General features: G+C 35.5%; 2 protein-coding genes across 2 annotated transcripts; both read left to right on the top strand.

Moving 5' to 3' along the window:
• The first annotated feature begins 648 nt into the window (after window positions 1-648).
• LOC120119913 (protein REDUCED WALL ACETYLATION 3-like) lies at window positions 649-5,232 on the top strand. Its single transcript, XM_039139702.1, has 16 exons — window positions 649-762; window positions 1,480-1,571; window positions 1,691-1,828; window positions 1,917-1,973; window positions 2,052-2,124; window positions 2,817-2,975; window positions 3,175-3,324; window positions 3,429-3,684; window positions 3,829-3,944; window positions 4,031-4,117; window positions 4,217-4,305; window positions 4,417-4,479; window positions 4,582-4,638; window positions 4,749-4,845; window positions 4,926-5,084; window positions 5,195-5,232. The coding sequence occupies exons 1-16, from the start codon at window positions 730-732 to the stop codon at window positions 5,198-5,200; spliced, it is 1,632 nt and encodes a 543-aa protein (XP_038995633.1). The 5' UTR covers window positions 649-729; the 3' UTR covers window positions 5,201-5,232.
• Window positions 5,233-5,914: 682 nt separating this feature from the next.
• On the top strand, window positions 5,915-12,302 carry LOC120119548 (probable starch synthase 4, chloroplastic/amyloplastic). Its single transcript, XM_039139366.1, has 17 exons — window positions 5,915-6,275; window positions 6,673-6,926; window positions 6,993-7,030; window positions 7,536-7,608; window positions 7,732-8,818; window positions 8,919-8,970; window positions 9,178-9,300; window positions 9,381-9,456; window positions 9,535-9,719; window positions 9,801-9,995; window positions 10,076-10,147; window positions 10,224-10,433; window positions 10,646-10,771; window positions 11,254-11,403; window positions 11,543-11,604; window positions 11,701-11,776; window positions 11,916-12,302. The coding sequence occupies exons 1-17, from the start codon at window positions 6,097-6,099 to the stop codon at window positions 12,093-12,095; spliced, it is 3,138 nt and encodes a 1,045-aa protein (XP_038995297.1). The 5' UTR covers window positions 5,915-6,096; the 3' UTR covers window positions 12,096-12,302.
• The last annotated feature ends 243 nt before the right edge of the window (window positions 12,303-12,545 follow it).

The raw sequence follows: 12,545 nt of genomic DNA, 5'->3' as shown, positions 1-12,545 counted from the left end.
TAATTTGTTGTGTTTACGTATATACATCTATGTTTTAAATTCTAATAATTTATTTTGTTGACCAAAATGATGTTATTAATTTTATAAACCCGATTTTCTAACAATTTTCTTTCTTTTGTGTATAAATTAATAAGAAAAATTAGATTTTTCCTTATGGAAAATATATTGTAAAATTTTGATGTGATTAGATGTATTAGTGTTGATATGTTGGTAAGTTATTCGAAAAATAAATTACCATCAATATATTGTTTATTATACTATATAGTTTTTTCAATTAAAATTTGAATAATTTGTATTTCTCATTTTTTTTCTTAGATCTCTTACTGGCTTCTACTCTTCTTCTCTCCAACGTCACATTTACACAACGCCCAAAGCCAAAGCTGAAAGCAAAATAGCAACCTCCCACCACCAACAACAACAACAGCAGAAGGCGAAAACGACGTCACATCTGAAACCTTTTCTTTACTCTTCAACCAAGCTGCTGGCTGATAGATCCCATTCTCCCCTTTTTTGTTTTCGAATCTTCGATTTGGCTTTATTACGTTTGTTTTAAGGTGATCGTATTTATGATCACCTCGTAGCTCAACTGCTCTCTATTCCACGCTATTTGCTCTTCTCTCTCTTCGGTAATGTTTCTTTCTTCTTCCTCGTCGTCGTTTTTTACGGATATTTTATGATTTCCTTTTTATTTTACACTTGAAGAAGGTTATTGTTTGATCCGGAGAAGAAATGGTGGTTTCTGGACCAATTACGCCTGGACAGGTACCGTTTTGATTTTTTTTATTGATTCAGTGTTGCTGCTTAAGTTTAAATTTAGTTTTTTGAGATGAACATTGAGCTGGCTTTTTTTTGGCACGTGTGTAGTTTTTTGCTAGTATTGACTTTGTGATTTCTATGTACTGAATTTGAATTCTGTTATTTTTTTATTGAGATTTTGTACTTTTTTTTACTATACTGTTCCAAGCATCATCATTTCTCATAAAGTTTACTATATTGTATTTAAATGTGTGCTTGGTTTTGTGTGTGAAGAGATTTGAAGGCCTGTAGCTCAGTCTCAGCTTAGAGAATGATTTAATGTATTATGCTTGACTGTGATAATACTAGTCTTGAGTTATTGGGAAAGTTTTTTGAAAATGTACTTATATTCGGTGAGATCAACTTATTTGCATTTATTGCGGGAATCTTATTTTTTTTATCAAATAGAGAGGTATTTACATTCTTAAGGCAAATGCCAGAATTCGAACCCACATAAAGTGGGACAACATGAGCATCCTTGGCCACTCGGCCAATTAATGGATCTCAACAGGAATCTTATTTTCATTCAACAATTTACCTGCAATAGGGGTTTCTGTTTTTTCTTCTTTTAATGTTCTTTGACCTATATGTGTATATTTGATTCGTGTATGCCAACTTTTATTTTGTTGTATGCACTAATTTTGCCTGAAACACTTAATGAAACATCTTTTTATTATGTTGCAGGTGTCTTTTCTTTTAGGAGTTATTCCTGTTTTCATTGCATGGATATATTCAGAGTTCTTAGAGTACAAGAAATCTGCATCTCATTCTAAAGTGTAAGAAAAATGCTTCTCTTAGGAGTTAAAATGGATGCACTAATTTGATAAGGCTTGTAGTTGTTGGATTTATTGACTTAATTATTTGCTGATCCTAACGACCGAGTCTCAATTTTCAGCCATTCAGACAATAATCTGACTGAATTAGGATATGAGACAGTTAAAGATGATGATCGGGTTCTTTTGCTTGAAGGAGGTCTCACTAGATCAGTATCTGCTAAAGTCCATAGTTCAACCATCAAAACGAACTTGATTAGGTTGCTTTCTTTTCGTTTCAGTGTTGTAATGAGTTTTCCACTATCAAACTCTTTATATTTATCATACCATTTCCTTATGATTTTCCAGGTTTTTGACTATGGAAGACTCTTTTCTGCTTGAAAATCGAGCAATTTTGAGAGCAATGTTAGTCGTGTGCAGAAATACAGTTTTTTTTGTCAGATTTCTTTTTCGTCTTATGTTTAACTATGCAATCTAATGCAGGGCTGAATTTGGTGCTATCCTAGTGTATTTCTATATATGTGACCGAACAAATTTACTAGGAGAATCTACCAAGGTGCTTTAGTACTTCTTGTTTGTGTTATTGATTGTAATTTGTTTTTCATGATTTCCTCTTTTTTTCTTTTTCTTTTTTTTAATAAAAGCTTTCCAAGTATACTGTTGCATCTGCATGCCTAATAGGGTCTTGATTTTCATTTTCACATGTAATCATATTTTTTTAGTGCTTTCTGGTCATGATCTCATCTTACTTTCTTGTCCGTCTTTATTGATTTCTCCTTCCCTATGGAAAAAAGAAGATTCAATTTGGGTTTCGGGTTTCCTAGTTTTGTAAAAGCTCTGAAAGTCAATTTCTCATTCCAGAACCCTTGGAGCTCATTTTTTTTCTTCATATTTTCCTTCTAGGTGAATGCTATTTGTATAAACAATCTTATTTCTTACCTTTGTACTTGCATCCTTCCTTGAGTACTCAACTTTGGGAGGATATTAATTTGTAATAAGCTGTTTGTGAACACCATGTCCGTGTGGTAATAGTTCAATGTTACATAAATGCAATGCATTGCCTGAAAGGCTGAAATTATTTTCTTCTCTTGTGGTTGGACATGTTTGATGCCTAAGTTTTTCTCTCTTTATATGGTTTTAAATGGATTTATATTCAAGGTTGAGTGCTTTGTTTTCACATGTTGATGAACACTGCAGGACATTATTTATCTATTTTATAGTATTTCTTATGTGTGTTTCATTATGCAGAAGTACAACCGTGACCTTTTCCTCTTCCTCTATGCAATTCTCATCGTAGTTTCAGCAATGACTTCTTTGACGAAACATAATGATAAATCAGCCTTCTCTGGAAAGGCCATGCATTACCTTAGTAGGCATCAGACTGAAGAATGGAAAGGATGGATGCAGGTGAGTGTTTGTCGTTAGACATTCTTTAGATCTGCACTGATTGATACTGGTCAGTTTCTATCTCTATCAGATAACGAGATTATTTGTGTTTGCTGTTCCATTGCAATCCATGCTATCCACTGACCTTTTCTTCTACACCAAATAGTTTTATTTTTGGAGTTTTATCAACTGAACTTACATGTCTATTTTGATTTAACAGGTCCTATTTCTCATGTACCATTACTTTGCTGCAATGGAGATATATAATGCTATTCGCATCTTCATTGCTGCATATGTTTGGATGACTGGATTTGGCAACTTCTCATACTATTATATTAGAAAGGATTTCAGTTTGGCTCGTTTTGCCCAGGTAATATTCTCTCTTTGAGCTGTGATGCCGTATCAGCACTCCAGATGTTCTTCATATTTTTATACCTATCTATGAACCTGAGATCCTCGCATAATTTGATGCAGATGATGTGGCGACTAAACTTCTTTGTGGCGTTTTGCTGCATTGTTCTCAACAATGACTATATGCTTTACTACATCTGCCCAATGCACACGCTTTTCACCCTGATGGTGTATGGAGCTCTTGGGATTTTTAACAAGTATAATGAGAATCCTTCAGTGATGGCCATGAAAATTCTTGCATGCTTTCTCACGGTTATCTTTATTTGGGAAGTTCCCGGATTTTTTGACATATTCTGGAGTCCATTGGCTTTCCTTTTAGGTCAGCAACCTACCTACTTTCTTCTACTTTTTATCTGAAACTTAGAAAGATTGTCCTTATAATCAACTAATGTGAAGTTTCTTCTTCTTGGCTTTGATATGTTGTAGCTGTTATATCTTATCTTTTTCTACCTTCAAATGGCAGGTTATACAGATCCTGCAAAACCCAATCTCCCTCGGTTGCACGAGTGGCATTTTAGATCTGGTCTTGACCGCTATATATGGATAATCGGAATGATATATGCCTACTATCATCCTAATGTAAGTTGTTAAAACTTGTTAGTTACCCGAAAGTCATGTCTCTTGGTGCACAAGTAACAATCTCGTTACAATGTTTTGAATCTTAGGTCGAGAAATGGATGGAAAAGTTGGAGGAATGTGAACCCAAGAGAAAATCCTCAATCAAAGCAAGCATTACCGCAATTTCTTTATTCGTGAGTTGCCTGATCTTTTGATCATTATTATTTCGAGCATGTTTTTTGGTTTTTGAGGGAAGCTTCTTCTTCTTTTGTATATTTTCTTAAATGCTTTAGGTTGGCTATATGTGGTACGAATATATCTACAAGCTGGACAAGGTTACATACAACAAATACCATCCCTACACATCTTGGATTCCCATAACGTGCGTCTGAACGATTTCTTTTTTAATTTGCTTTCGAAGAGTTATATCGAATCACTTTAGTTCGATTTTCGGGATCTTACTATTTTCTTCTCTGCTTTCTTTTGATTCTAGCGTCTACATTTGCTTGCGGAATTGTACTCAGCAGCTTAGGAGTTACTCTTTGACTCTCTTTGCGTATTCCTCTGGACTATAACTAATCCATTCAATCCCTGCCCTCACAAGATTGTGGTTTATTTTTCACTTAACCTACTTATGTTACATTTTCTTGATTCGCAGGTGGCTCGGCAAGATAACTCTCGAGACTTACATTTCCCAGTTTCATATCTGGTTGAGGTTTGTGATCCGATCGATGTTTTGTCATTTAAATTTGTTCCTCAAAATCGATATTTATGACCTGATCAAGTTTCTTGTTTTTCATAATTGAATTTCATGCATGCATGCAGATCAGACATGCCTAACGGACAACCCAAATGGCTTCTTTCATTTATCCCGGAATATCCACTGCTCAACTTCATGCTCACAACTGCCATCTATGTCTTGGTAAGAAAATTTTCTCCGGCCTTCCATATTTCGCCAATGGTTCGATTTGTTCATTTGCCTTTCATCTTGCACTTCTGCAGGTATCTCATCGATTATTCGAATTAACAAATACATTTAAGTCTGCTTTCATACCCACGAAAGACAACCGACGACTACTACATAATTTCATAGCTGGAGTAGCCATTTCCCTGTGTTTGTACTGCACCTCACTCGTTATCCTTCAGATTCCTCATTCAACTGTAAGCTCTTAATCCCAATGAAGCATTAACTAACTTTTACGATAATGTAGCTTCGTCTGAGCAAGTGATTCTCTGTTCATAACCAACATATATTGATTTCACTGTTACAGGCCTGAGAAAGCACGATACATCGAGTTAATATGGAACATAAAAGAAAAATACGTATGTTTCCAACGATTGTTAGTACAAATAGCCTCGATTTTTCGTAGCAACTTCGGCTTTAGATCTTCGTGGACATCTACGATATGGAACAGCCAGGCAGGAGGAAGTAAATCTTATTTTTCTCTTACATTCTGGTGTTACATTGCAGGGAAAAAAGAACTTGCATATAATGTGTTTCCTTTTGTTTGTAATTTTTTTGGGTCATTCATCGATGAAAATGTAGATTCTTTGAGACATAATTCGAAATGCCAAATGCAAATTTTCTTGTTTTCCTCAATTCCAAATTACAATAAAAATCACGTTAGGGTCAAGTTTTCTATAAACCATAAGTTTAAGCAATGTTCCTTGGTTTCCTCAATTCCAAATTAAAATTTATGTTTAGTTAATGAATGTAAATACCGTCATTTTCTCCTAAAAATTCTAAGCTTCTTAAATGCCACATACAAATAGAAGTAATATCATTCACACAAAAACTTACCGTGCTAAAGCATCCCATCACCATTCACCAATCATCACATCAGAAACCAGTGGATGCCCACAATCCTCGACCGTCAGATTCGGATAAGTGTCCAAAAACACTCGCACCGAAACAAAAATCAGAAAATAATATAATCATCGTCCGTTAGATTCAGATTCAATGCGAAGACTCCACAGTAACCACTCGTCAGGTAAAATCACAGCATTTTCAATATTATATTAATATTACTTTTTTTTTAAATTATGCTACGCTTCAGGTTGGAGAAATCAACTTGACATTGATCCTAAGAAAACGGTGATTCTTTCTATTATTTAAATTTTGAAATTCTTTTTACTTTCTTCTTCTCGCGTTCCAAACAAAAATAAAAATTCCATGGAGAAAATTATGGCTGCGAAGTGTTCGATGTGCTTTTTCAACTATGGATTTAACGGTTTGAATAAAAGTAATAAGGATGTTGATGGTCTGAAGAAGAATTTAAATCTGAGGCTATTCTACTCGGCTCCTCGTCGCTCATTTCCAGTTTATTGTAAATTACAGCAACGGAGACTCAGGTACTTTACTATTTAAACTTTCATAGTTTTTTTAACTAATTTCTTAATTTTTTAGCTGTTGAATTTGTTTTGGAAAATATTTTTTGGCCTTATTTTAGCAAAAAGTAGACATTTCTTGCTAGAGTTTGATTCTGCAATGCGTGATACCGCTGATTGGCACCTAATGTTTATGAGAGTATTGCGTGGTTAGCATTTTCCCTTAAATGCCAATACAGAGGAAAAAATGTTTGTGATGATATGCTATTTCATGAACAACTTAATGTCAATTTTTACATCTTATATATATGTAATCAATAACTTGGAATGAATTCTGATATTTGATGTGATGCTACTCTTGTATGATCACCTTGTTTTGATGCTCGCATTAATATATATATGTGTGTATATCTTTATGCAGTTTACATTATAAAAGACAACTAGGGAAGAAACCTCCTTTTGAGCGGATTCGAACCAGAGCAAAGTTGCAGCCGAACAGCGATGATGAATCCAAACCTGAACATTCTGTTCCTAATAATGGAGATGTGGAGCATATCGTTAATCATGAGAAAACTTTTGAGGACGATGTTGACACTAGGGCAGATTTGGAGCATATTGATGAAAAGAATTCCAGCACATTATCTTCCTCTCCTGTTGAGACTAACAGAGATGTAGATCATATCGGTGAAAAGAATTCCGGCACATTATCCGTCTCTGCTGTTGAGAGTAACAGAGAAGTAGAGCATGCTGATGAACAGATGGCTCTATCAAAAGCTTTGGTACTTTCATTTATTGATAAGCTTGTAGTTAATCTGAATGCTGCTGTTTCGTTTTCTTTGACCTATATGCTGCATAGATATTTTAATTTGATTTGTTTATCTTCGTGTGCATTTCCATGAAAGACGAAGTGGGAAGAACACATTCGTCAATGCCTAATTTTTGTGTTTCAGAAATTATGGTAATTATGTGTCCTCAATGATGGTGGATAAATGCCAGAATCAAGGCAGTATATGGAATGATCATATCTTTGTCGAAGTTTGTTAATTAGGATTTTGATGAACTTTCTAAATAGAAAAACTCACTATGGATGTTTCTTTTGGGCAGTTTATTGTTACATTCTCTGGTTGATAGTCATTATAATGTTAATTCTCTTTTAGGTTAGATATATGGAGATATCAAGTGTTGGAACTATTAGATATATGGTCACCTGCTTCTGTTTTCTTCGGAGGGAAAAAATTAATTCAAGGTTTAAAAATTAATGATAAGCCATTTTCTGTTTCGCAGGCCATAAATGGAGAGCAGCTCGCAGATGTTCAACCAGAGGACCTCATAAGCATGATAAAAACTGCAGAAAGAAGTAGGATACATTGCTGTTGAGAATTATTTAAATTTATTTTTAAATGGTAGTCATATTAGAATCCTATTTTTTTTAAGGGATATATTTGCAAATGATTGTGTATATATGTTTCTAAATGTATAGATATTCTTCTTCTCAATCAAGCTCGGGTTCATGCACTAGAAGATCTTCATAAGATTCTTAGTGAGAAGGAGACATTACAGAGTGAAATTAACAGTTTGGAAATGAGATTAGCTGAAGCTAATGCACAGATTAAAGCTGAAGAAAAGGTAAACGTAGAACAACTTGAAGGCCAGTTAGATAAGTTGCGAAATGAGTTGATTAATAGGGGTGATTCTGGGAAGAGTGAGCTTGAGTTGCATGAGAACCAAAATAAAATGTCTAATGAGGAAGCACTTTTTGCACGTGATGGTCACGTTCATTCTATTAGAAAGGAAGTTGATTCATTGAGAACAGATAATCTAGCCCTAAAAAATGACATCCAAGCACTTAAGTCAATGCTTAGCAATTTGGAGAACAATGATGAACGCATGGTAGCACTGGAAAATGAACGCACTTTTCTAGAGTCTACTGTGAAGGAGTTGGAGTCTAGACTGTCAGATTCTCAGCAAGAATATTCAAATATTTCTACTCTAAAGGTTGAATGCAAGGACCTATGGGAAAAGGTAGAAAATTTACAACGCTTGCTGGATAAGGCAACTAAAGAGGCTGATCAAGCCCTTTTAGTGTTGCAGCAAAACCAGGATCTTCAAAAGAAAGTTGATAAATTGGAAGAATCTCTTGAAGCGGCTAATTTCTTTAAGGCCTCATCTGAGAAAATCCAACAATATGATGAACTTATGCAGCAAAAGATAAAACTACTAGAGGAGCGTCTTCAAAAGTCTGATAAAGAGATATATTCGTATGTCCAATTATATCAAGAATCTATAAAGGAATTTCAGGCCACCCTTAATCGTTTGAAAGAAGAAAGCAAGGAAGGGACATTAGATGGACCAGTTGATGATATGCCTTGGGAATTTTGGAGCCGTTTATTGCTTATTATTGATGGTTGGGTGCTTGAGAAGAAACTATCAAACAATGAGGCAGTGCTGTTGAGAGAAATGGTGTGGAAGAGGGATCGACGCATTTGTGATGCTTATGTCGCATGCAAAGAAAAGACGGAGGATGAAGCTATTTCTAATTTTCTCCGGTTGACACCATCACAACCTAGGTATTGATCTTTAACCAGTCAATTTTACTGCATTACTTCTGTTTTCTTTTTCCAAAAATAAAGGAAAAAACTAAAACTTTTCTTTCTTGTTGATCTTTAGTCCAGGATTGCATATCATTCATATAGCCGCTGAGATGGCACCGGTTGCTAAGGTAAGTCTTAGCCCCCTCATTTTTGCTTCTTTCATGGCTAATGGTTATCGAATGTGCATTATATAGATGTCTAATCCTTTTTAGTGTTTTCTTTTTTCAACTTGGCACACTTAACCCGTCTCCATTTTTGATGTTGCATTCCCATTGATGCTATAATACAAGTTAGAGGAACATTTGTACATTTTTAATTCATCTGTTTTTTATCAGGTTGGTGGTTTGGGAGACGTTGTGACTGGTCTTGGCAAAGCATTACAGAAGAGAGGACACCTTGTGGAGATTGTTCTTCCAAAATACGACTGTATGCAACATGACCTTATTCGTGACTTAAGGGTATGTTAGTATAGTGGAGATTTGACAAGTACTACATATAATAGGTCCATGTATGTCAGTGATTTTAATTTTTTGAACAGGCCTTAGACGCGACGGTAAACTCATATTTTGATGGGAAATTATTTCAAAATAAAGTTTGGACCGGTACTGTTGAAGGTGAATTATTTTGCTTTCTCTTCAGCATGCTTGCCTTGTTATTAGCTTTGCATGCTGAATGTGGGATTTAATTCACAGGGCTTCCTGTTTATTTTATCGAGCCACATCATCCTAACAAGTTCTTTTGGAGAGGGCAATATTACGGAGAGCAAGATGATTTCAAACGTTTTTCATTTTTCAGTCGTGCAGCACTTGAGTTGCTTCTTCAAGCTGGCAAGAAACCCGACATAATTCACTGCCATGATTGGCAGACGGCTTTTGTTGTATGACGTTCAACCTCATGTTTCTTTTGGCACCGGATTTGTTGTTCTGTTGCACTGAAGTTTTTCTCACTACTTTCTTAGGCACCGCTCTATTGGGACTTGTATGCTCCAAGAGGTCTGAATTCGGCTCGAATATGTTTTACTTGCCACAATTTCGAGTACCAAGGGACTGCACCTGCTTCAGAATTGGCATCATGTGGTCTGGATGTCTACCAGCTAAACAGACCCGATAGGATGCAGGACAACTCGGCACATGATAGGGTCAATCCTATTAAGGTGCTGCAATCTCTTTTTTGTCTATGAAAAATATATATATTTTTCAATCTAATCATTTTTCTAATTTCCCTTACTTTCAGGGTGCAATTGTGTTCTCTAACATAGTGACAACAGTATCACCTACATATGCACAAGAGGTTCGAACCGCTGAGGTATGAATATTTCGTAGCTTTTCAGTGAACAATTCTAGTTTTGAGGTTAATAAAAATCACTTTTTTTTCTTTGAAGGGAGGAAGAGGCCTCCATTCAACACTTAATTTTTACTCAAAAAAATTCTTGGGAATCTTAAATGGGATCGATACTGAATCTTGGAATCCTGCCACCGATATGTTTCTCAAAGTACAGTATAGCGCTAACGATCTGCAAGGAAAGGAAGAAAATAAAGATTCCATGAGAAGGCTTCTGGGACTTTCTTCTGCTGATGATCGTACGCCACTGGTAATTTTATTTCTCAATTCTTTTTATAAACATACTGAGATGTTTTATATTTTTCTCTACACAATCTTTTGTGTGATGCTGTAATGCACGGACACCTTTTGGTTCTGATAAGATTGCATCAAAGGAGTTCGTTTTATTTTGTTAACCGACTACGCATTAGTTAATGTAACTCATGAATTCCAACTATGGTTTTTTTTTCAATTATCAAAAAGGTCGGCTGCATTACAAGATTGGTACCACAAAAGGGCGTGCACCTAATTAGACATGCAATTTATCGGACATTGGAGATGGGTGGTCAGTTTGTGCTTCTTGGTTCAAGTCCAGTTCCCCACATTCAGGTATATCTCTAGTGTTGTTTTGTCTATGTTCACTGTAACGTTGAAGTTGAACCTGGATAGTTTCAAGGGTTTGACTTGTAGTGAAATAGGAATTGTTTATAGTGGATTATAACATGAATCGGAAACTACCAAAAGGCCTCTTCAATCAGGATAAGACCGAAGTAATTTTGTCCGCATTCCATTATTTTATGTTTGATTTAATTTGTTATTAGACTTTGAGACATACTGGAAACACGGCGCACAGAAATGACTGCATCTTTACTTAATACTGTATTAAAATGGAGACGCTGATTAATGATCTATAAATAATACACAAGAGAAAGCACTAAGAGCATTAAAATCTCCTTTCAGGCTTCTTTCATGCATCGAACAACGATAGTCCTTGTTTTATTTTAGGTTAAATCGTTTTCCTGTTCCATCTATTATTGACACTGTTAGTCGAGTGTGATTCTTTATGTATTTTTATATTGATTCTTTTGCAGAGAGAGTTTGAGGGTATTGCAAACCAATTTCAAAATCACGAACACATCCGGTTAATATTAAGATACGACGAGTCTCTTTCTCGATACATTTATGCAGCATCTGACATGTTTATAATTCCATCTATTTTTGAGCCTTGTGGCCTTACACAGGTATGGTTCAAACTTCACCTTAAGTAGTAATCTTGTTGAACGGAAAACTAGACCAAAACTGTTTGTTTATGCTTGTTACTGCTAACCGTATAAACATCCAAGCCTCCGTTTAAGTTTCCCTTTCCTGCTCTCGTACCAGATGATAGCAATGAGATACGGTTCAGTTCCGATTGTAAGAAAGACCGGTGGTCTAAATGACAGGTGAACTACTTTACCTTGATCATTGATGGCAATTCTCTAACATGAAGTTACTTGTCTGAAAAGTCCTAAGCTTATTCCTTTTATTATTTTCTGCAGCGTTTTCGATGTTGACGATGACACAATACCTAACCAATACCGAAATGGTTTTACATTTACGACTGCTGATGAACAGGTAATCATAATTTTGTTATTGTCGAGACATAATTAACTAGCATTCCGAGTTCACTAATTAGTTTTAATTATCCTAGCATCATGCATCGCCCTCTTTTTCTGTCGGATATTACCGTTTCACTTTTCATTATAACTGACAGGGACTAAACAGTGCAATGGAGCGTGCATTTAGTCTCTACAAAACTGACAACGAGAGTTGGCAACAACTCGTCCGGAAGGTCATGAATATAGATTTCGGCTGGGAGTCTTCAGCATCACAATACGAGGAACTTTACGTGCAATCCGTCGCTAGAGCAAGGGCAGCCGGAAGTCGCACTTAAGTTTCAGTTCTGGAGGTTTTTCTTTTTCGTTCGAGCGAGTATAATATTATCAACAGGGATTACAAGCGAAAGTTTATCCATACATTTACTGCTAATAGTTCAAAAGTATACTTACAGCTGAAGATTACGGCAGAGTTAAAGCTGCATTGGTGAAATCTTTTTTCCCCTTTTTGTAATATTAAACCACATCATTCATAAAGTTGATAAAGCTTTAGTAATTTATGTAATACATATAAATATTGTTATAGCATACGCTTACCATTCTTTTATTATTTCTTTCGGTCGAATTACGGTTGTGGTCCCTCTATGATGTTCAAATTTGGAATTTCGTCTCTGTATGCCATAATTTCATCTCTCTACTAACGTTCATTATTTTTTTCTTTAAAGCATCCTTCTAACTTATCATACCAGGCACAACGGCTTGAACAAAGAATCCAAACATTGAAAACA

This window comes from Hibiscus syriacus, unplaced genomic scaffold (assembly GCF_006381635.1).
Source record: "Hibiscus syriacus cultivar Baekdansim isolate YM2019G1 unplaced genomic scaffold, ASM638163v2 tig00110332_pilon, whole genome shotgun sequence".
Lineage (NCBI taxonomy): Eukaryota > Viridiplantae > Streptophyta > Magnoliopsida > Malvales > Malvaceae > Hibiscus > Hibiscus syriacus.
This window is presented reverse-complemented; position numbering and strand designations above follow the sequence as displayed.

What these genes read in the sequence shown, in the direction of transcription:
- LOC120119913 (XM_039139702.1), top strand. Translation starts at nt 730, where the DNA reads ATGGTGGTTTCTGGACCAATTACGCCTGGACAG. An exon ending in TCCATTGGCTTTCCTTTTAG is followed by an intron (nt 3,685 to 3,828) that starts GTCAGCAACCTA and finishes TTCAAATGGCAG; the next exon opens with GTTATACAGATCCTGCAAAA. An exon ending in ATGCCTACTATCATCCTAAT is followed by an intron (nt 3,945 to 4,030) that starts GTAAGTTGTTAA and finishes TTTGAATCTTAG; the next exon opens with GTCGAGAAATGGATGGAAAA.
- LOC120119548 (XM_039139366.1), top strand. Translation starts at nt 6,097, where the DNA reads ATGGAGAAAATTATGGCTGCGAAGTGTTCGATGTGCTTTTTCAACTAT. An exon ending in ACCTTATTCGTGACTTAAGG is followed by an intron (nt 9,301 to 9,380) that starts GTATGTTAGTAT and finishes TTTTTTGAACAG; the next exon opens with GCCTTAGACGCGACGGTAAA. An exon ending in TTACGACTGCTGATGAACAG is followed by an intron (nt 11,777 to 11,915) that starts GTAATCATAATT and finishes TATAACTGACAG; the next exon opens with GGACTAAACAGTGCAATGGA.